Source organism: Gavialis gangeticus, unplaced genomic scaffold (genome assembly GCF_001723915.1).
Source record: "Gavialis gangeticus isolate Ggan-Ray unplaced genomic scaffold, GavGan_comp1, whole genome shotgun sequence".
Classification (NCBI taxonomy): domain Eukaryota; kingdom Metazoa; phylum Chordata; order Crocodylia; family Gavialidae; genus Gavialis; species Gavialis gangeticus.
In genome coordinates this window covers 48,422,487-48,446,459 of record NW_017728998.1, presented here as the reverse complement: position 1 = coordinate 48,446,459, position 23,973 = coordinate 48,422,487, and the positions used below count along the sequence as shown (strand labels likewise).

At 46.3% G+C, this 23,973-nt stretch overlaps 1 protein-coding gene across 1 annotated transcript in view; it reads left to right on the top strand.

Annotated features, from left to right (window-relative positions):
• Positions 1–23,973, top strand: part of NLRC5 (NLR family CARD domain containing 5) — a 127,859-nt gene that overhangs the window by 80,818 nt on the left and 23,068 nt on the right. Inside the window, exons 33-40 of the mRNA XM_019505888.1 lie at positions 682–765; positions 6,327–6,410; positions 9,841–9,924; positions 11,991–12,074; positions 12,622–12,705; positions 13,453–13,536; positions 15,578–15,661; positions 17,403–17,486. Coding sequence (XP_019361433.1) covers positions 682–765; positions 6,327–6,410; positions 9,841–9,924; positions 11,991–12,074; positions 12,622–12,705; positions 13,453–13,536; positions 15,578–15,661; positions 17,403–17,486 — 672 coding nt within the window. The remainder of the gene's footprint in view (positions 1–681; positions 766–6,326; positions 6,411–9,840; positions 9,925–11,990; positions 12,075–12,621; positions 12,706–13,452; positions 13,537–15,577; positions 15,662–17,402; positions 17,487–23,973) is intronic.

Here is a 23,973-nt window from a genome sequence, read left to right as displayed (position 1 = left end):
TTTCCTCACCTCAGGGAGGAGCCGCTGCCTGCCCCGAGTGAGGCTCCACCTGCTCTGGGACACTGCTCCACTCCCCGGCCTCCACTCTCTGGGGAGCGAGGAGGTACGTGGTGTCAGGGCCGGGGAGTGGAGCAGTGTCCCAGAGCCGGCGGAGCCTCACTTGGGGCAGGCAGCAGCTCCTCCCTGAGGTGAGGCAAGGCAGGGATGGAGGCTGGTGCGGGCTGCTGGCATGGGCTCCACCGGCTCCAGGAAAGTGCTCCACTTCCCAGCCCTGATGCGGGGGAGCAGAGCACATCCCCAGAGCCAAGGAGCCCGCACCAGGCTCCAGCTCTGGCCCCTGGCTCCAGCCCCTGGCCCCTGGCTCCTGGCCCCAGCCTCCAGCCCTTAGCCCCTGGTCCCAGCCCCCGGCTCCTGGCTTCCAGCTCCAGCTTCCAACCCCTGGCCCCAGCCCCCAACCTCTGGCCCCCAGCCCTCAGCCCCCTTCAGTAAGTGTTCCACGCTGGACCGAGGCAGTGCACTCAATGGACCGAGGTGGCACGCCCACAGACCGCAGCTTCTTAGAGGGAATATTGGTCTAAAGGCCATTGGGATGCTGCAGCCTAAAAGGCTAGCTGTAAATGTGAGTCTGGACTTTCATTTACAGAGATCATTCATGTTTCTGTTCATGTTTGCCTTTTTCAGGCTGAATCAGTGTGAGCTGGAAGCCAAGCACCTTTACTTTCTCCAAAGGGTTATTGAGAAATGTACCCAGCTTCAGGAACTGAGGTGAGTTCCCCCCATGCCATAACAATTTCCCTCAGGAAGGCAACCATTTACTGCCCTTGCCATGAAGAGAGAACAGTGCTTCCCTGCACCTGGGCTGACCTCATTGCCACAAGATGTTGGGGTTGATTATTTAAACCAAGGTTAAAAGTGGATTGGATAAGTGCATGGAGGACAGGCCCATGTGTGGGTATTATATATAATAGGGGTGCAGCCTCCAAATTAGGCCTTCCTAGGCTGCTGAATGCTGGAAGCTATAGGGAGAGAGGGGCTGTGGAGGGATATGTCTCGACAGGCCACGCATATGCACTCTTCCTCTCAGCATCCAGTCTTTGCCAGTGAGAGGCAGGAGAGTGGGTTGAATGGACTTGTGGTCTGACCCAGTCTGGCATGTCTTATGTTATCATGACCAGTAGAAATGGGGAATTAGATAGCCTTATTGGCAGTGGTTAAACACTTTTTCCTTGATGTACACATGCTGCCTGACTCCAATGAAGTCCATGGATGTTGCAGAGGTAATATTCTGACTTCAAGGCCCCTGAGAGACATTCACTGTAAGATGTGATGGGATCTAATCTGCAATCCCAACAGTTGTGCTACCTGTCATGCCACCCGTGTATGGCAGGATGTGTGATCTTGGGATCAGTGATTAGGTCCCAATAATGTCTTACTGGCTCATGCAAGAGTAGCCTGGGTTCATGAGTCTGAGATCCCCCTGCAGCAGCAAGATGAAACTGGGGTGCTTACAGCCAGCTGATTGTCAGATGGGGCCAGGAACCAAACTAGTCCCCAGCCCCAGCTGACAATCAACTGATTGTTAAAACTGCAGCTGCAGGGCACAGGTAATCTCAGTTTGGGCTGCTGCAGCCTGATCCCAAGGTCCCTGTGCTCTAGGAATAAGTAAAAACCTATATGCCACTCAGCTGGGCAGCACACATGGTTTTATTTCTCCCAGCACACAGGGAGCCTGGCATTGGGCTGCAGCAGCCCAATCCCCAGATCTCCCTGCAGTGGGACCTACAAAACCATGTGTCCAGTTGGGCAGCACACAAAGTTCTGACAGGCCCCAGAGCATGAGTGGCCACATACACAATTTAAGGCGTTATACAAAAGAGCCTCAAAGTTCTTCCACATTATATATGAAATAATCCTGTGGCTCATTTACTCTATTATCACACTTTACTTACGCATGTGGCTGGTCACTGTTGAAGGCAGGGATGGGCAATTATTTGGGCCCAAGAGCCACGTGGGGAGTTTTGATGAGCTGTCATGGGCCACCCACACCACCCTCCCAGTGCAACAATTCACCAAAACTCCCTATGGGGCTGCCAGTAGGTGGGAAGCAGTGTTCAGGAGTGGGATGGGCAGGCAAAGCTGGGATCACAAGCTGAGTCTCAGGGCAGTGACATCTCCAAGCTGGGGCTGCTCCCTACTTGCCCCTCTCCTCTGGGGGGGTTGTGGGGTGTGTGTGGGAAGGGGCCTGGGGGTGGGCATATGTGTGTGGATGCCTGGGCACTAGGTCCCAGGAACCTGCTGTGGGTGAGTGGGGGAGGGAAGGAGGGGTTGGGGCGCATGCAACAGAGCTTGTCTGGGTGGTGCACTGCATGCTGCCCCTGTGGCACTCTGCAGGGGGCTGAGCCCTGCCCACTCACACTGGGGTAGCCTGTGCCACACTCCAACTAGTGCCTCCAGCCTAGCCCAGCCAGGTGCTGTTCCAGCGGCTCCTGCCTCTACCATGCCACACCACACTGTGCTGAGCAGCTTCTTGCAGGGCTGTTCCCAGTGCAACTGCAGCTGGCTAGGTGCTGCTCTGCTCCCCCCACCTCCAGCGGTGCTCCCCCTACCTCCCACGCCACACCATGCCTTGCCACTCCCAGCAGGCGGGCAGGTAGCCAGCTTCAGCTGTGTGTCTCCTGCCCCAGTGCATGGGGCTCTGGCTTCAGTTACCAGTTGCCTTAAGAGGGAAGGTGGCTGGGAGCTGGAGCCAGAGCCTTATGCACTGTGGCAGGAGCTGCCTGGCTAAAGCTGCTCACTCACAGTGGCATGGCATGGTGCATCACAGCATGGTAGGGGCAAGATCAGGAGCAGGAGCCACCACTGGAGTAGGGGGAGCAGAGCGGCACCTGGCTGCAGCTGTACTAGGGCCAGCCCTGCCAGAAGCTGCACACGCTGGTTGGGGCTGGACCATTGGCGCCAGCAGCAGCCAGTGCAGGCTGCCCTGGTGTGAGTGGTTGGGGCTTGATCCCCTGCGGAGCACCCTAGGGGCAGCTGCAGGATGTATTTGCCCACCCCTGGTTTAAGGCATGATTAATCTGTTATTAGCATATTGAATGTAACATGTCAGAAGTCCAAGAGCCAGATCCTTAAAATTTATTTAGGCACCTAACTAGGAGCTAGATACCTAAATACCTTTCTGGACATGTGCCTAAGTGCCTCCAGGGGATGAAGTAAGTAGGAGGAGCAGTTCCAATCACAGGCCCAGGTTCTCATGAGGGACTTCAATCACCCTGATATCTGCTGGGAGGGTAGTACAACAGTGCACAGGCAATCTAGGAAGTTGGTAGAGACAGCTTCCTGGTGCAAGTGTTGGAGAGGCCAACTAAGAGCAGTGCTCTTTCTGATCTACTGCTCACAAACAGGGAAGAATTGGTGGAGAGCAACAGAGTATGGACCCTGGACTTCAGAAAAGTAGACTTTGGCTCCTCAGGGAACTGATAGGGTGGATCCCCTGGAAGGCAAGTCTGAGGGGAAAAGGAGCCCAGGAAAGTTGGTTGTATTTTAAAGAAACCTTACTGAGGGTGCAGGAACAAACCATCCTGATGTGCAGGAAGAATAGCAAATGCGGTAGGTGACCAGCTTGGCTTAGCAGAGGAGTCTTCGGTGAGCTTAAACACAAAAAGGGAGCTTACAAGAAGTGGAAGCTTGGACAAACAACTTGGGAGGAGTATAAGAATATTGCTCAGGCATGCAGGGATGAAGTCAGGAAAGCCAAAGCACAATTGGGGTTGGAGCTAGCAAGTGACGTGAAGGGTAACAGGAAGGGTTTCTAGAAGTATGTTAGCAACAAGAGGAAGGTCAGGGAAAGTGTGGGTCCCTTACTGAATGCAGGAGGCAACCTAGTGACATGATGAGGAAAAGGGTGAAGTGCTCAAAGCCTTTTTTATCTCCATCTTACCTCAGCTCGCAGCCTACTGCACTGGGCAGTGCAGTTTAGGGAGGAGGTCAGCTTGGTGAAAGAACAGTTTAGGGGCTGTTTAGAAAATCTGGACATATACAAGTCCATGGGGCCAGATGCAATGCATCTGAGAGTACTGAGGGAGTTGGCTGATGTGACTGAAGAGCCACTGGCCATTATCTTTCAAAACTCTTGGTGATCAGAGGAGATCCTGAACGATTGGAAAAGGGCAAATATAGTGCCCATCTTTAAAAAAGGGAAGAAGGAGGATCTGAGGAACTACAGACCAGTCAGCTTCACTTCAGTCCCCAGAAAAATCATGGAGCTGGTCCTCAAAGGATACATTTCTAAGCACTTGGAGTAGAAGGTGGTTAGGAACAGTCAACATGGGTTTGCCAAAGGCATGTCATGCCTGACCAACCTGATTGTCTGCTATGATGAGATAAGTGGCTCTGTGGATGCAGGGAGACCAGTGGATGTGGTGTACCTTGACTTTAGCAAGGCTTTTGATACTGTCTCCCATAGCATTCCTGCAAGCAAGCTGAGGAAGTATGGGCTGGATGAATGGACTGTAAGGTGGATAGAAAGCTGGCTGGATCTTTGGGCTCATTGGGTAGCAACCAATGGCTTAATGTCTAGCTGGCAGCTGGTATCAAGTGCAGTGCTCCAGTGGTTGGTCCTGGGACCAGTTTTGTTTAACATCTTCATTAATAATTTGGAAGATGGGATGGATTGTACCCTCAGCAAGTTCATGGATGACATTAAGCTAGGGGGAATAGTAGATATACTGGAGGGTAGGGCTAGGATTCAGAGTGACCTAGACAAATTGGAGGATTGGGACAAAAGAAATCTCATGAGGTTCAACAAGGACAAGTGCAAAGTCCTGCACTTTGGTCAGAACAATCTCATGCACTGGTACAGGCTAGGGGCTGACCAGCTAAGTAGCAGCTCTGCAAAAAAGAACCTTAGTGGACAAGAAGCTGAATTTGAGTCAGTAGAGTGCCCTTGTTGCCAAGAAGGCTAACAGCATACTGGGCTGCATTAGTAGGAGTATTGTCAGCAGATCAAAGGAAGTAATTATTTGTCTCTATTCTGCACTGGTGAGGCCACATCTGGAGTACTGTATCCAGTTTTGGGCCCCCCGCTATAGAATGGATATGGACAAGTTGGAGAGAGTACAGCAGACAGCAATGAAAATAGTTTGGGGGCTGGGGCACATGACTCATAAGAAGAGGCTGAGGGAAGGGTTTATTTAGTTTGGAGAAGAGAAGACTGAGGAGAAATTTGATAGCAGCCTTTAACTACCTGAAGGGGAGTGTTCCAAAGAGGATGGAGCCTGGACTGTTCTCAGTGGTGACAGATGACAGAACAATGAGCAATGGTCTCAAGTTGCAGCGAGAGAGGTTGAGGTTGGGTATTAGGAAAAACTTTCTCTCTAGGAGAGGGTGGTGGAGCACTGGAACAAGTTACCTAGAAAGGTGATGGAATCACCATCTTTGGAGGATTTTAAAGTCCAGCTTGACAAAGCTCTGGCTGGAATAATTTATTTAGGGATAGTCCAACCCCCTTATCAAAGCAGGATCAAATGACCTCCTGAGGTTCCTTTCAACCCTAATTTTCTGTGATTCTGTGAGTCTGTACCAGTACAGTCTGACATTCTGCTTTGTGCCCTCCTGCACATGAGAGGATTTGTCACCATTCAGGCCGGTGTATATACCCTGCTGTGAGTTGGGGTACAGGGCACAAGAAGGTTAGATGTCAAGTTTGAAGCATTTTGCAATACACCATGTACTGGCATTTTGGTGGGTCTGAAAATTCTCCTTAGGCCCTGACATGTTACATTTAAGATGCAATTAACAGGTTAATCACGTTTTAAATAGTAACCTGCATATGTGCAAGTAAATTTAAGATTTGATAATAGAGTAAACTGCAGCTGCTATAAGAGGACTCTTTCTAATCACAGTAACTCTTCATGCTAAAGTCTTTGTTTTTTTACTTGCTAGCACATTCGGCTAATAGAACTCCTGGAAGAGAACCTGGGGTAGTCAGAGATAGAGGAGTCCAAATTATAAGCATGATATATCTGATGAACCCAAACTCCACCTACTACTTGGTCCTCAGACTGCAGGGATTTTCTGGCCTGGTATCAACATAATCTCATTATGATATAAGAACTTTGGACCAAAGTTTTGCTTACTCCATATACCTTAATGTATTTTGAAGGGGACCATGGGTCTGGCAAAAATCACGCCAGGCTAACATTGGTCAGAAAGTCGTATAGAATAATGGCAAATATCACAAACCTCCAATGCACCTGTGGTCTATGGCCAGAGCATTATCATTGGTTCTGTTCATAACCTCCAAAGTAGATGGTGTTTTCTCTTTGCAGATGGTCTCACATTGATCTCAACAATACTGAAGCAGCAACTCTAGCCCATGCTCTTCTATCTCTTCCAGAGCTGAAGAAGTTTGAGTATGTAATTATATAAAAAAATTCTTTTACTGCTGAATGCACATTCTTACAATCTCCTTCACAAGATGCAGCTTGTTGCAGTTTCCTACCTTATTTTCTTGTGAAATTCTCCCATTCTGAATGTTTCTCTCAAGTCTGTTAAGAAGACCAAATCAAACATGATGTTTCCATGACCTGCCTGAAATTTTGGTTTCTGGGAACAGCATGTGCCATAGGCTTTTTTCTGAAAACAGAAACAAAAAACAGACCTGAAGCAGGATTAGGACTCCAAACCTAGACCCTAACTTTATAATGGATCAAACCAAAAGCCCAGATGCTGGGAAAAGTGGAATCCAGATGCGTCTGCAGTGCTACATACCACACAGCCACACTCATCTGGACGTGGCCTATGGGTACTTACAGATATGGAAAAAAACCCCACCGCTTTACTTTCAGTTCAACCCGCCCTCACACCGAGCACAACACATGGCAAGAAGAGGAAGAATGTCAGTTTGACCCAGCTTGCCCAGCATCTGTATAGCTCATGCGCTTCAATGGGGTTTTTTAGTGCTTTTATTTAATAACTGATTCAATCAGCAATTTGATAAAAGCACCAAAAGCCCTGCTGAAGTGTGTGAGGTATACAGATGTTGGGGCGTCAAGTCAAACTGACGCAGTTCCTCTTCTGGTAAAGCACTGGGGTTTTTTCCCACATCTGTCAGCACCTTTTGACTCTAGTCATGTTGAATGAAGGGTCTAGTGTGATGTAGGAATCTTTGACCCTCATTTTAAAGCCCATCTAAATCTGGAGTGTTGCAGAGTAGCCTTAGTGTGGATGAAAGACAGGACTAGAGCCCCTGTCTTTCTATAGGGAAATACTGTGGACATTGTTTCTGTTAATGTTTGGATGCCTCTCTGAAATCTCACAAGAACTGGCTCTTTTGGAGTATTTTGACTCTTCAGGATTTAACTCTGCCCAGAACCTGAGCTTGAATTTGGGGCAAAGCTTCAAGGGACTAGGGGAATCCTTTATGCAAATTCTTAGAAAGTGAACATAGGCAGAAATAACTGCAGAGCTCTACTGTATGGGCATATCCCAGGTCCACTCACACCAACAGTCCTCTGATGCTTTTTACAAGGGTACAACTACCTGCTCTTGTTCTATGACTAAATCCTGTGACATTTAATTAAATTATGTCTCCTGGACACAGGAGACGTGGTAGATGTTATATACCTAGACTTTCAAAAGACTTTTGATCTAGTATCCCATGATATCCTTGTGGGAAAACTAAAAGATTGCAGGCTCAACTGCTCAACAGTTTAGTGGGTGGAAAACTGCTACACGGTAGGACCCAGAGAGTTCTCGTGAACGGATCCGTGTCATCCTGGCGCAAAGTGGCCAGTGGTGTCCCTTTGGGGTCCGTGCTTGGACCAGTGCTTTTCAACATCTTTATCAATGATTTGGATGGGGGAGTGAAAAGCTCGCTGGCCAAGTTTGCAGATGACACCCAAGTTATGGGGCAGTGTGATCATGCCAGATTATAGGTTGCAGATACAGGTGGACCTGGACAGGCTGGAGAGTTGGGCAGACCGGAATCAGATGAAGTTTAACACTTCCAAGTGTAAGGTGCTCCATCTGGGGGCAAACAACCCTCAACATACAGACAGGCTCGATGGCCACAGCTTGACTTGCACCATGGCCGAAAGGGACCTAAGGGTAATAATCAACCATTGTATGAATATGAGCCGTCAGTGTGAGGCAGTGGTCATCAGGGCAAACAACACACTGCCATGCATCAACTGATGCATCTCGTGTAAAACTAAGGAAGTAATACTTTCACTGTACTCAGCGTACCAGGCAGGGGCCCCTACGGTTGCCATGCTCTCCCCTAGCGCCCCTCATCATGTCCAATTCACCTATAAGGCACCCTTCATTCTCGCCCACCACATCTTGATCATAAATATTTTAAAGGGAGGTTGCCTCTCGTCTTGTTGGTCATGGTGCTCCAGCTACCCTGCGTCTTGCCTCTATAATGGGGTTCTGAACACCCCAGCCTAATGGGCTATGCGTGGCTCCAAACACCCCGTACCGCGCCCCAAGACTTGCAGATGTACTTTGTTGTTTGGTCTATCTCACTCTCTGCGCCCTCTCTGGCGCTCAGGCTCTCTGCGGCCCTCGTCTCGCAGCTGCGCCCTCTCTGGTGCTCGGGCTCTCCACGGCCGCCTCTCTGGGTCTTCTCACAGCCCCGTCTCTGGGGCTTCTCTGGGGCCTCCACATGGCCGTGGCTCCCCTATGAGGCCTCCTCCATCCCCTTATAGCCTCACCCAGTCCTCCGGTTTTAAACCGTCAACACAAAACTCCAGCCCCTTGGCTATAACATAAACCTAAGCCATCTGACTATAATAACATTTGAGCCACTCCAGGGTTTCTCAATCTCTCACCAGTACCGCATCATTCATTCATTCAGGCCTCTTCTCTGTTCTTACTCCAACAGAGTTCCTACCCTTTTGGCAGCCAGCAGGGAATTGCCTGCCTGGCTTCAGCCTGGGAGTTATATGGGAGCCAGGCCCTGCCCCTTCCAGTCAGCTGACTCCCACCAGTTACCCTGGCAACCTGTAGCTGAGCTCCTCACTTACTGCTCCACAAGTAGCAGGCACCTCAGTGCCCTGCTACACTCAGCACTGGTGAGACTGCAGTTGAAGTACTGCATCCAGTTCTGGGCACCACAGTAAGGACATGGAAAAACTTGAGAGGGTCCAGAAATAGCCACCCATATGATCAGGGACTTGCAAGGCAAGCCATACGAGGAAAGGCTGAGGGACCTGGGCCTCTTTAGCTTGAAAAGAAGGTTGAGAGAGGACTTGATAACGGCTTACTGTTGTATCAGAGGAGGGCATCAGGAGCTCAGTGAGCAACTGTTCACTAGGGCACCCCTGGGGAAGACCAGGACCAATGGATACAAACTCCTGGAAGGCTGCTTCAGGCTTAATACCAGGAAAAACTCCTTCACAGTCTGGGTGTCCAGGCTGTGGAATAAACTCCCTCCAAAGGTGGTGAAGTCACCTATCCTGGAGGTTTTCAAGAGGAGACTGGACAGTCACCTTGCTGGGATCACCTAACCCCAGTTGTCTTCCTGCCTAGAGCGGGGCAGCTGGACCCAATGATCTACGAGGTCCCGTCCAGCCTCTAACAGTCTATGAATCTATGTTGATTTCAATTTTCTCCTGTAGTTTCATTTGGAATGAAGCTGTTTGTTTTAGGTGTTTTAGTGTGTTGTTACAAATTGGCGTTAGTTGCTTCCTATCCTAAACAGTCATCTTATATGCTGCTAAAAAGCTTTCATTTTTTACCCTGGAAGTGACTGCACATCTGTGGTGGGCAAAGGGATTCCTGTCACTCCTCCCCTCGTGAACTATTTTGCTTTAATTCAGTGCTATGCTTATTTTTCAGGCTGACATCAAGCACCATTATGCCCATTGGAATAAGGCAGCTGGTTGCAGGGCTGCAACAGTGTCATGGCCTTGAAGAACTGAAGTAAGTTAACTCTAATCTGTGAGGCCAATGTATGTTTTATTATTAAACTATAGCTACCTTCCAGCTTGTGGCCTGGGTGGGTGGAACTTCACTGATGGTTAGTAAACATCAGCTGGGAAAGATGTTTGCATGTCTTCAGGTTTGCAACTTGGGATGGGCATAAAAGCATGACTGCAGCAGGGGTGGGGCAGAAGGCTGTAGGCAGCTCAAGTGCTTTGGTATCCTCAGGGTTTCTGGTTGTAGCTGACCTTGGTATCCTTAGTACCTTTGAAGTATATGTATATGCATGTCCTGATTCAGAAAGGTGGTAATTTCAAGAATGACACTAGTCATGTTAGAAAGTGCACTGGAAGGCAACATCTGCTAGTGACAGTTAGTGGTATTTACAGAAGCACTTCTGCAGGTAAAGTTATACTAGCACAACACAGCTCTAACGTTGGTCTGCCACCATCTGAGCCAAAGTCTAGCACTAGCCCAAGTCATACCTAGCATGGGTGTTACCACCTGAAGAGCATACAGGAAGTTATCGTTTATATCTCTGTAGAAACATCCATCATATTGTTAAACACCATTCTTGTTTTAAAGGTTTTAGAACACCATTCAGTTTGAAAAGGTTAAGGGTTGGTAGTGTCTGAAGCCATTTGGTTTAATGCAGTGGTTGTCAAAATTCCTAAAGTCACAGAACCCTTTCAAATCCCTCTGCTGCAGAAGCTCTACCCCTATTATAAAGTCTGATGTGGAGCCAGGTGATCTGGCCCCACATTGGGGTCACACTGCCTTCTGGCCTGCTCAGTCATTACTCCCAAACTCTTTGAGGAACCTGTGATGACCTGTCATGGAACCCCAGGGTTCCATGAAACACAGTTTGAAAACCACTGCTTTAATGTTAGAACTGATATTGAAAAAAAATCATTTAGATGTTTTTTCAAGTTGGCTGTTTCCTTTTCCCCATCACATTTTCCACTGAGTTAAACTGAGTTTCTTCCCCTTTTTGTAACTCATTTTTGCATGTATTTATTTTTTCTACTTTTAATACATAGATTTTGTGACATCCCCTAACAATTGTAAAGCATTGGCCTGCTATTTTAATAGAAGCTATTCTAAAAGGCATAGGAAGTTTCTCTGAACATTTAATGCTTTATTTTATCACTAGTAACATATACAAATAATCCATGCACGTAATGAACCATATTTGTAATTGGTATTTGTTGATTTCAGGAGATCCACTTATGTCTGGTCAATATTTTGGGAACCACATATACTAAAATTGACTTGACCCAGATATAAGGCTTTCCTCCAAAATTGGTTATTCCTAAAAGGAAAGGTTTCATTTTGGAAGTGAACCCTCTCAACATTATGTCTATATTTTCCAGTGAAAAGTGATAATAAAACAAACATTAAATAATATGTCGTTACAGAGGAATCAACAAACTGATTTTTCTCATTAAAAGTTCCACTGAGGACATTTTAAAAAACAAAGGAATTTTGCTCTAAGGAAAAAAAATTATTTCATGATGTTTTTGTTTTGAAAAAAAAATGATAATGGATGATTATATATTTGAAGAATTCCAGCCAGATCTATTACTAGTGAACTTACAGGTCTCTGCCCCTTTTAACACTTGCAGACTTAGAGAAGGAAAACTTCTTTTCTTCACATCTCTCTTGGGGACAGTTTTACCTGAAAGGGAAAGAAGAACTTGCTTTTTTCTGAAACATATCTATACATGAATCATGCACTTCTGGTTTTATTCTGTTTCTGTTGGTGGCAAAACTCCCATGACTTCAGTGGACTATAATCAAGCCTTTTTTATTTTTCAATCTTAGAAATGAGGTTTTTTCATTACAGCCTTCTATGCTGTATAGGACATAACTACAAAACATTAATATGGCTGTTATGATGCTTTCCTTGCCTAATCAACTAACCTGATGACAGTTTTCATGCAGACCACTGAAATCTTTCAGCCCCGCTCTGCTTTGACAGCTCCTTTATTGCCGAGAAGGTTGCTGTTCCTGAATTAGCAAGTTAAATCTGTGAACATTCATTCCTGTGTCCCTTTGCTTCCTAGTCTGGGCTTCCTGAAACTTGATGACACAGCCATTCAGATGCTGGTGCCTAGCATTTGCAAAATGCTTTCACTGAAAAGACTTATGTAAGTATGCCTGTCCCAAGCATTCCTATACTACAGTGTTCTTGGGGCCATATGAATTCCTAGTGAGAGAAGGAACATTTGCAGTTCTTTCCTTGAATCTTCCACTGACGCCCAGTTTAGCTGTTCAAAATGGTCTGATATGTCAAATCAGGTAGCTATGCAAACATGTAGCCAAGACCATAATTTCACTGGCAAAATGCCATCATAATTTTCAATATGGAAGCATGAAGCGTTACAGTTATTACAAACCACCACTGAGTTGAGCATTTCCCTGATAAGTGCACTGTTGGTTGCCTACCAAGGGCATTTGCAACTCTTTCACAGGCTGACAATAGGTTTTATTTTCTAATAAGCATCATGCATAAAATATTTTATTTTTTCTTTTATAATCTGATAAGTATGGGTACTCCCAAAGCCAATGAGATACAGTTCCGAAGGCTTACATGGGACTTTGGTTTTATAGTTTTTGCACTGTGTAGTGAATTTTATCCTCTCTCCATAAAGTTACATTGTTGAATACATAGTATTTTTGGAATATTCTTTCCAGCTTGAACAATAACAATATTGGTAATGAAGGTTGCATCCATCTCGCAGAAGCCCTGAAGGATAGTCATCGCCTGGAAGAAATCAAGTGGGTTCCTTTCTTGAAATCTGTCTGCCAAAAAGGGTGGGTGGCAGTTATGCCTCAGGCACGGAAGTGGGTATATATCCATGAGTTCTTAGGTGCCAGTATAGGAAATAAACAAGTTTTATAAAGACTACAAAATAGTTAACTGTCAGAATTACATACATGGGGAGCAAATCAAGATTTTAGCTCCAAAATACGAAGTAGCTGAAGACTGATTCCAGTTAAACAGCTGCTGCCTACTTAAGGAGTCTGCAGATTAAAATGCTCTTTGGCAAAATCTGGATCAAGAACTAAGCACTGTATCTGGCTTCACTTTATCAAGGACTAGACTTAAATCCTGTACCCCAGTACCAACACTTACAAGCTCTGGAAATGCTTGATTTTGTTTCTAGTCTCAGCATATCTCTGTTTTGACTGTTTTCTTCATTGCAACCCAGTCTTCTCTCTCCTCTAATATAGGACAAGGTACAGAATGTCTTTTCTCAAAATAAGTGAATGTATTACTGTACCATTTAATGGGACCAACTATTTAGATATGTGATAGTTTAATATCTCATAAAATAGTTTGAACTCTTCCTCAGAAAGTTAAAAAAAAACAACCCTTTTCTTTGACTTTCAAAGTACCTTCTTCTGTGAATATTGGAGCATCTTTAATTCCATCCAGTGGATGGGATCTGTTAAATAAAATGCTGTAGTCAGGGTGGAGCTCAGCATTTTCTTTAATAATATGGCATGTTTTTCCCTTTCAAGTTTAAGCCTTAACAAATTTGAAGATGCTGGCCTGGTAAAAATAGCCACAGCCCTGCTGGAAATGCAAAATCTAAAGAAAATCAAGTGAGTCACTTTCTTTTGTTTCGAGCAACAGAACTAGTTAGTGCTCAGACTGCAGGAGATGTTCATGTCTGATTTTATATTACCTGTTTCTCTATAATGTAAACTTTTATTCTGTCTTTAAGCGCTTGATAGGTAAGCCATAAATGTTAAAAGAAAGACACTCTTACCATTGAATTAATCTTGCTTTGAATCAGACCCTTTGAGAGTGAAAGTTGCTGTGTATTTGTGATGTAATCTCAGAACACTTATTCACAGGCAGATAAAACAGTATGGACTGGCACAAGCTGGCATCAGCAGAGGCCAATGGTTGAACTTGCCACAGACTGTGACTTACCCTTGCCTCTGGGCTGAGTAGAAGAGTCATGCACAATAACTCTTTTGTTTCTATGTGGAGGATTTCATTGTGTAGGACTTCACTACTTCATCATTTTCCTTTTACTAACAAATGTAGAGATAAAAATTAGATTTATTTCCTCTTTGTCTTGTTCAGACTGGTAATACTCAGCCCAAATCTCAAGCTGTATAGAAGAGACCTGCCATAGACTCCTTGGCTGGATCCAAATGTGCAGGCCTGTGTGGTTTGTGGCACTGCAAACCTCTCTGTAGCACCACAAACCACATGAGTTGCACATTAATCAGTGTGTGGCACTGCTAATGTGCAGCACTGAGGCAAAATTTACTTCAGTGATTTCCAGATAGCAAAAAAAAAAAACAAGAAACCCTTGGAAAAAAGCTGCGCAAACCATGCCAAAGTGGTGGACACTGGGACAAACACAGAGACGGAGGACTGTGCTGAAGCACCCTATGCTCCCCAGCTGCTCCCTGGCTGGCTGGAGTGCAGGGTGCCTCAAGACAGGGGAGCAGGCAGCCCTAGGCTGGCTGCTCCTCCATTTCAAGGCACATTGTGCCCCAGCCAGACAGGGAGCAGCTGGCTGGGGCACAGAGTGCCTCAGCAGCAGGGCTCCACAGTGCATGGAGATGAGGGAGCAGGTAGCCCTGGGCTGCCTGCTTCCCCATCTCTATGTGCCTCTCCCTGGCTGGCCGGGGCACAGGGTGCCTCAGTGCAGGGGATGGCTAGTCCCCGTGGCACAAATTTGTGCCATTACTCTTTGTGCTGCTGCAAAGGCACACTCCTGCTTGTGTGGATATCGCCCTTGAGGTCACTGTTCCAGTCAGAGATAAGCACTGGTTAGTATGCTGTATGATATGTGGGACTGCAGAAATACGGGTCAGATTCCTGGAAGGATTTGCTTTGGTGTAACCTCAGGGAACTCAGCAGTGCAACCTAGGACTAGGCTGCTTGCTTATGAATTGCAGAGCCTTAGCTTTATAACACCAGTCACTCAGTGCATTCAGTGAGATCTTTCTCCTTCTGCATCACTTATTGACTCAATTATGTATAGCTAGCTCTACATTATTTTGGCGCTGTTTTGGTAAGAAAGTATTGATTTGTTGAAACCAAAACTTCCCAGGAATGCATTCAGTTTTGCCTAATGTTTGCTTAAGGAGTGTTTCTTGGGTCTCCAATATCATCAAAGTCAGTGAGGGAGAAATATTCACATTTCAAAATACTTAATAGCTGGGTTGCTAGAGCACTCATCTGGGCTGTGGGAAACCTAATTCAAATAATTTCTGTTCTGAAGCAGAGATCTGAACCACCAAAAGATCCAAAGTCTCACTGTGAGACAGGTAAACAGTATCTCTCTCAGCTCTGGGTAACAAATGGATGATACACAGTGTATGCAGGGTCAGGAATACCAGGACAGTATCAAAAGCATTAGAAAGCCTTTCTTTTTCAAACTGTTTGTTGGAGAAATTGTATTTGGTTGAGGCTTGGACAGGCATCTCCACACTGGCAGCAGCAACAGCTTATCATTGTAGTGCCCTGTGCTTCCTGTCATACCAATTATCAGTGAAACAGCAGTCAGCTAAAGCACCATCCATGCCATAGCTTATGTTTTTTCTTGTACATTCTGTCTCCTTTAGATGGAATAATTGATGCATACTGCTTGTTAACTGCTTGTTTCCTTTCTTATTTTAGCTTCTCTGGGAATAGCATTGGTCCTGTTGGAGGAGAAAAGCTGATAGAGGCTCTGTCCCACTGCAAGCAGGTTGAAGAATTACTGTAAGTCTCACATTCCCTTTCAGGAACTAGGAAGAGACATCAGGGTTATAGCAAGCAAACCTCATGCTGCCCCATTGAAGCCAGATTGAGTGTTACTGTCAACAACAATAGAAGCAAGAAAGAAACACTGTCTTTATCATTTGGTGCCCCGTTCTGAGGCTTCAGAGCTAGCATGTTGTCTGCAGTCACTGGTAGCTTTGTCCACACTGTAAATACTGTGTTAGTGGAGGAGAACTCAAATCTGTGCCGTCTGCAGAATAATAGCTAGGTTTTCAGAAATGCAGGGTTTACAGTCTGTTTGCACATTCTCCTAATATCTATGCTACCTCAGAAATCAACTTTAAATCTCTGTTGTCGTTGTTGTCATTATATAAAAATGGAGCGAAGAGACTGATTTGAGGTTTTATTTTAAGCAGAGGATTTAGTACCATTTATCTAATTTCCCATTAGTTTGCAAGGGGCAGTGTCTATATCCTACCGAATAATAAAACCTCAAAAGCAGAATGGAGAAAATTATTTCTGTTGCACTTAAGATGAGTGAGCCATCCAACTAGCCTCCAGAAGACGGTATAACTTAAGCATAATTACAGTGCAAGGCCCCAATCATATTGTTCCATCAGTTGTGATTGGTCATTACACTCAAGTCTACTGGGTCAATGGTACTCCACATAGATACAGAGGGCATAACACTTGTGAAATTTACGTTGCCTCTCCCTTCAATGGCCAGTATAGATAGAGAGGCAACAGACTAATATTGCTGGGAGTTGTAGGACTCTGTCTGCAGCTCAAGCTCTTGTGGAAGGTCCTAACTGAGCTCTGTCTTAAACGCTAATTACCCTGGCTACTTGAACTGCAAGGTCAGGGCCTAATTTTATGATGGCAGGGCCTCTGACAGATGTTAATGTAATCACGCACTGGGATCTGAGGATTCTTTTTCCTGGATCTCAACAATCACGTGTGTTGCCAGGCCAAACATTCAAGGTTTGGTATGGTAGGACACACAATTGTTTGGATTTGAGATAAAATTCTTCAGATCCCATCTCACATTTGTTGAAGTATGCAGCTGTCAGCATGTTTGCTGGAATGTGGGCAGTTGTGATTTGGGGAGTACCTCAGTCCCTAGATGCCTGTGACCTGCACCCTGAAATGGTTTGTATGAAGCTGGCAAATGAGCTTCCTGTACCTGTGGACATTACAGCTACACCTTACAGCCTGAAACCAGGCTACATGCCACATATTCAAATTAAAGTGAGATAAAACTAGCCACACAGATATTCCACCTTTAATATGGAACTTCTTTATGGCTGATATGCTATTTTACTATATAATAAGTTGGCTGAACATGTGGCATGTAATGATTTATTGCACTATTAACACACAGATTTCTCAATAATGTAATGCATGTCGGGGTTCTAGAGGAAAATAAGTAATTTGAATTATTTAATTAATCCTTTAGATGTTCGAATTATAATTACAGTGGTATCAGGGAACAAAACCAACATTGTAATTAATTATACAATACTTTAATCTACTGTTCAATTTCTACCACTGGACTGTAAAATGTGAACATTATTTTTGTTTGTGACCATTTCCAACAACATTTATGATATATATATATATATATATGATATGATATGATATGATATAATTCCTGGTGACACCCACACACATGCACTGGGGTGATAAGTTACACCAAGTTTTAGTCCATCATCATTTATGTTTCACATTTTATTATTTTCAGATTAGCTAGAACTGTTGTTGGTGACAAGGCTGCAGCACAACTGTCCCTCTGTCTGCCTGGCATGTGCCACTTGAAGATTCTCCAGTAGGTGCATGCTTTGTTTGGTTTTTTGTTTGATTGCTGCCCTTCCCAACTCTAGTTGTTTTTTAAGTTGTTTTGTTCTGTTTATTCTCCTGTTTTGTAACTTATACTGTTAAAAGGCAACCACAGTATCAATATGAAACATCCACTCCAACAAACAATATCCCAGCCTAGCTTTGTTTGTTAAATGGTTGCCCAAATTGGAAAGTTTTGCAGTGCTTCTAAACCAGAGGTGGGCAAAATGCAGCCTGAGTGCCAGATGCAACCCGCCAGGCCATTCTATCTGGCCCACGGGGCCCCTAAAAAATTTAGAAAATTAATATTTATCTGCCCTGGGCTGCCTGTCATGCGGCCCTCGATGGCTTGCCAAAACTCAGTAAGCGGCCCTCTGCTCAAAATAATTGCCTGCCCCTGTTCTGAAAAAATATAGATGTCCAGGCTCAGGCTTGGGAGGGAGTTCCCGAGTTGAGGCAAGGCATCCTGGGAATACTGGAAATGAGATAAAATGACTGAATATTGAAGCAGCAGAAACTGAATTGGTGTATTGATCTGGTTAATAAATCCAGAATGCATTACATGGACAAAGAATTAACAAGAGTCAGTTTAATCTTGGCACACACCTAACTTTTGGACCTTGGCACAAGCTACCTTAAAAAACATCTTAAAGGCATTAAAATGAGAGCAGTCATTAGTTAAGGGGTGTTAAACTACCATAAGTACCCTCTAAATGTTTTAAAGATAAGCCATTCAAAAAGGTTTGTCTTGGAAATGTTTTGCTTGTGCTGTTTCAGGGTATTGTGTGAATGGTAAGGCGAGGTAAAGTGCTTTACTTTCATTCCTCCAGCATCCCAGGGTGCACAGCTCCAGGCCACTCTAGCCCTTCCTACCTTCCAGAACTCTAGGGCAACTGCTCTGATCTTAAAATCTTAATTGCAGAGACACCATGGAGATGGGGAAGTCTGTTTCCCACATCCGCCTTGCCTGGCTGTGGGAAGTTCAATTTCAGCCAGACCACAGAGCCCTGGGGAGGCTGCTCCCCTCTGTTCCTCTGCTTTAAGCATGGAGTAGCCTCCTCAGTTTCAGCAGGAACACAGAGCCCCAGAGAAGTAGCCTCCCTGAAGCTCTGTGCTCAGGCTGAAGTTGATGCAACTGCTCACAGAATGGCTTAACAGCTGTGGGACCCTGGAGCCAGGAAAGCAGGCCCTAGCCTGGTCTTTATTTCCAGTCAGCACAACCTCTGCTGCCCCCAACCCCATTCCCCGCTCCGACCCAATCCCAGTTCACTGAAACACATGCAAGAGATTTTTGTCCTTTAACTTTTATTAAGTCTGTTTTTCACTTCTTTCTCTTTATTCTCTCCCATCGCCATCCGGCCTAACTTTAAACAGTTTTTCAAGATTTCTCCCCTCGTACCCTCCACTCTGCTGCGCTCCTGCTGGGTATGGAGGGAGGAAAGACCCCATGCTGGTTTCTCTGTCTCCTAGCTACATGCAACCCTCCCCCTCCTCTCCTATCACAGGGGAGGAATAGTCCTGACTCCTGTCCATTCCCCTGCATGCCAGTCCTCTAGTGGCAAGTCACAGTTATGCAGGTCTAAAATGACATGAAGCCTTCACTTGAGACTGCTTTAAAAATGCCATAAAATTTCACAGATACCTGAAATTATAAAGGTAACTTGTGCTAAAGCCCTCCCAGTGCAGCCTAACTTGATTTCATGATTATTCATTAACATATGTGAATCTATAATCAATGTCCTGTCCTTTCTTCTTTCCTTCTTGGATTCAGAAATATCCTGGGACAATGAATTCCACAGATTATTTGCAACTGAATTAAAATAATCCTGTAAACAGTTTTGAATATGTTTTCTTTTAATGCCACTTTATGTCCTCTTGTTCTACCGTGATGTGGGAGTATAAAAGCAGCGTATGGCACCTCATTTTTTCCTCTTAGTCATCTCTACTCATTAACTAAACAGTGCTGTTTTCTTAATCCTTGTGTAGAAATCTTTCCAAACCTCTAGTCAATAGAATAGTACCATGCTGTGCCAAAGCAGCTAAATGGGGGGACTGAGGGACTGAAAGGGCTTGGGTTGTTTAGCCTAGCCAGACAAATGCTGAGTGGGGGTAAGATTATTGCCTATAAATACATCAGAGGGGTAAACAGCAGGGAGGAGGAAAGCTGTTTTAGTTAAACAATGATGTTGGCACAGGAAAAAATGCGTATAAATTGGCCATGAATATATTCGGACCATGACTACATTTAGGCTTGAAATCAGAAGGAGGTTTTTAACTATCAGAGGAGTGAGGATCTGGAATGGTCTTCCAATAGGAGTAGTTTTGGACAAAAGACACAGAAAAATTTACGATATGGCTTGATCAGATAATGAACAGGATTATACAATGCAGTTGCATGAGACTGACTGTGATGACTCAGATTTCATAGATTTTAGGGTTGGAAGGGACCTATTAGATCATTGAGTCCGACCCCCTGCCCTGGGCAGGAAAGAGTGCTGGGGTCAGATGACCCCAGCCAGGTGTCTGTCCAGTCTCCTCTTAAATACCTCCAAGAAAGGGGATAGTACTACCTCCCTTGGAAGTGTATTCCATATTTTGGCAACCCTCACTGTAAAGAATTCTTTCCTCATGTCCAATCTAAATGTGCTCTCCTTCAGTTTGTGGCCATTGTTTCTAGTTACCCTGGTGGGTGCCCTGGTAAACATTGTATCTCCTATTTCCTGCTGTCCCCACCCTGATGTGTTTGTAGACGGTCACAAGATAACCTCTCAGCCTTCTCTTGCGGAAGCTGAAGAGATTCAGTTCCTTCAATCGGTCCTCATAGGGTTTTTCCTGTAGGCCTTTAACCAGACAGGTGGCCCTCCTTTGAACCCTTTCCAGGTTATCTACATCCCTCTTGAAGTGCAGCACCTAAAACTGGCTGCAGTATTCCAGCTGTGGCCTGACCAATGCTGCATAGAGGGGAAGTATCACCTCCTTAGACCTGTTTGTGATGCACCTACTTATACAAGAAAGAGTGTGGTTAGCTTTGCTTATTACTTCATTACATTGGTGACTCATGTTCATTTTGGAGATGACTGTGACTTCTAGATCCCTTTCCGCAGTTGTGCTATTTAGAATGGTACCTCCCAGGCTATAGGAGTGTTCTTCCTCCCTGGGTGCAACACGTGGCACTTACCTTTGTTAAACTGCATCCTATTCTGTTCTGCCCACTTCCCCAGCCTGTCCAAATCCTCCTGGATTCACTCTCTGCCCTCTAGCTTGTTTACCTCTCCCCCTAGTTTGGTGTCATCTGCAAACTTGGACAGAGTGCTTTCTACAGCCTCATCCAAGTCACTAATGAAGATATTAAATAGTACCAGTCCCAGGACAGAGCCTTGGGGGACACCACTGCGCACATTTCTCCAGGTAGAAACTGACCTGGTGGGTCCACCACCATTCTCTGGGTGCATCCCATAGGCCAATTTTCTACCTACTGGACTGTATAATAATCTACATTGCAACTGTTTAGTTTATTTATAAGAATTGGGTGCGGCACTGTGTCAAAGGCCTTTTAAAATCTAAGTAAATAATTTCATCCAAGCATTTTGTGACCTGGTCGTAAAAAGATACCAAGTTAGTCAGGCAGGATCTGCCTGCTGTGAACCCATGCTGGTTTCCCCTTAGCATTATTTTACCTGCTGGTCGCCCACAAATGTGATCCTTAACAATTTTCTCAAAGGTCTTGCCAAGCATAGAGGTCAGGCTAACTGGCCTATAGTTACCTGGTTCCTTCTTCCTCCCCTTTTTGAAAATAGGGACCACATTGGCCTTTTTCCAGTCCTCCAGGACCTATCCTGAGCACCACAAGTGCTCAAACAGTCATGCCAGTGGTTCTGCTATGACTCTAGCTAATTGCCTAAGTACCCTAGGATGAAAATCATCAGGGCCTGTTGACTTAAATACATCCAACCCCTCCAAGTGCCCCTTTACTAGGCCAGCACTAACAGTTGGTGGGTTGGTATCTATCTCGTGCTTACTTAAAGTCCCATTGGGATGCATGCTTGTATCCATGTCCAGGAACACAGCTGCAATGAAATCGCTTAGGAGCTCCACTTTGGCCATCCTGTCTGTTACCCTAGCCCATCTTGAAGGGCCCCTATGTTACCCTGGGCTTTCTTTTTGCTTTCTTTGTATTTAAAGAATGACTTTTTGTTATCCTTAATTTTTGCTGCCAGCCTAAGCTCCATTTCTGATTTGGCCCTCCTCACTGCTTCTCTACAAGCTTGAGCCAAGCAGGTATACTCCTCCTTGGTGGCTGCCCCCTGCTTCCACAGCCTATAGGCCTCTCTTTTCCCCTCCAGGCTCTGCTGGATTTCCCTGCTCAACCAACAGGTTTTATTTGCTATTTTGCCCCCCTTTATGTGTACTGGGATGATCCCTTTCTGTGTCTGTAGGATCAGTCCCTTGAGAAATGCCTACCCTCCCTGGACTCCCATCTCTCTGATGTTTTTGCCTGTCAGTCTCTCCCTAACTAATCTCCTGAGTTTGTTGAAGTTGGTCCTCCTGAAGTCTAGTACTTCAGCCCTACTAGTTGTCTTTCCCACCTTTTGCCGAGTAGTAAACTCTAACAATAAGTGGTCACTATCCCCTAGGTTACCTTGTACCTGCAGATCCCCCACCGAGTCATCCCATGTGGCCAGCACCAAGTCTAGTAAGGCATTACCCCTAGTGGTAACATTTACCTCCTATGTTAAGTGAAGGTCCTGTAAGCAGGTTAGAAACTTACGTGAACGGGCAGACCTGGCTGCCTGTTCCTCCCAGCAGATGTCTGGGAAGTTTAGGTCACCCATGAAAACCAGGTCCTTTGAGCACACTGCTTCTGAGAGCTGTCTCGACAGCTCTAGGTCTAACTTGTCTCCCTGGTGTGAGGGTCTGTAATAGACCCCCACTACCAAGTCCCTTTCTCCCTGACCCCCTGTAATCTGACCCATAGTAGCTCAATTTGCTCTTCTTCTAGGCCCAACTTACCTACAGATGATGTATATTGCTCCTTAACATAGAGAACAACGCTCCTCCCCACTCTTTTTCCCCACTCTATCCTGTCTGTACAGCCTGTAGCCCTCAATGCCCGCTGCCCAGTCATGGGTAGGGTCCTACCAGGTTTCTGTTAGCCCAACCAGGTCGAATTCTTTGTTTGCAAGCAGGAGTGCAAGTTCCTCCTGCTTGTTCCCCATACTCCTAGCGTTAGTATAGAGACATCTAAGCCCCCCCAATAGATGCCCTTAGTACTTCCCCATCCTGATGCTTAGTAGGGCCCTTGGTACTTACCTGGACTGTTCCAGTGCCTGGCTCCTAGTTCGTCATTCCTGGCCTCACCCTGTTGTCAACATCCCTGTCCCCTGATGATCCTAGTTTAAAGCCTAGATGACTCTTTCCCATTCTATATTTCTAATCTCATAATTTTTATCTTAGTCGGCAGCCCCTGGCACATGTGCCAAGCATGGCATGCGAGGCCATTTTCCTTGGCAGGCGTTGGGGGTGGGGCGGGGAGGCAGCAGCTGTTTGCAGCCTCCTGGCTACAGCTGGTCCCAGCTCTGAGTAGCTGCTGCCAGCCGGGAGCCTGGGTTGCTCCCAGCAGGTGGCTGGGAGGCTGCAAGCCCTGCTGGGAGCAGCCTGGGCACCATGGCTAGCAGCAGCTACCCCAGAGCCAGGGCCAGCTGCAGCCGGGAAGCTATAAGCAGCTGTTGCCTCCCTGCCCCAGCACCAACAGGCGCAGTGCTGGCACCTGCTGCCTTCCCAGAGCTTGGGCTGGGAGACAGCTCTCTGCCCCAGCCCCAGCCCCAGATGCCTCCCAGAGCTGGCCCCAGGCTCCGGGGTGGCAGCGGAGCAAGGAGCTTGCAGCAGCAGGCAGCTTCCCTGTTTGACCCCTCTGTGCACTGCTGCTCTGAGTCACATACACTGTGCTCTGGAGGGCTCAGGGGAGGGCAGCAGGACTGGGAGCATAGTGTGTGCAAACCAGAGTGGCAGCACACAGAGGGGCCACACAGGGAAGCTATCTACTGCTGCAAGCTCTGTGCTGCCCAAGTCACACTTCCCCTGTGTGCATGGGAGTAGCGTGGGCAGCATGCAGGGTTGTGCCTCTTAATGCTGCCCTTGCCTGCAGAGGAAGTGTGGCCAGGGCAGTGGGGAGCTCAGAGCAGCAGGCAGCTTTCTGCCCCCCCTGCTGTGCCCTGCCACACCAGGTTCCACACACTGCTCTGCAGAAGTGGTGGTGAGGGCAGCATCACCGGTATCTGCTGCCTTCCCAGGGCCGGGCCAGGCCTGGGCCTGGGAGGTGGCCGGGGCCCAGGAGGCAGCAGCTATTTGTAGCTGACCCAGGTTCTGGGTAGCTCCTGATAGCCATGGAGCCTGGGCTGGGGGGAGGGGCAAGGGGCAGCAGGGCTGGGGGGCAGGGGCTTTGGGTGGGGGGCAAGGGGCACAAGCAGGGCATCCTG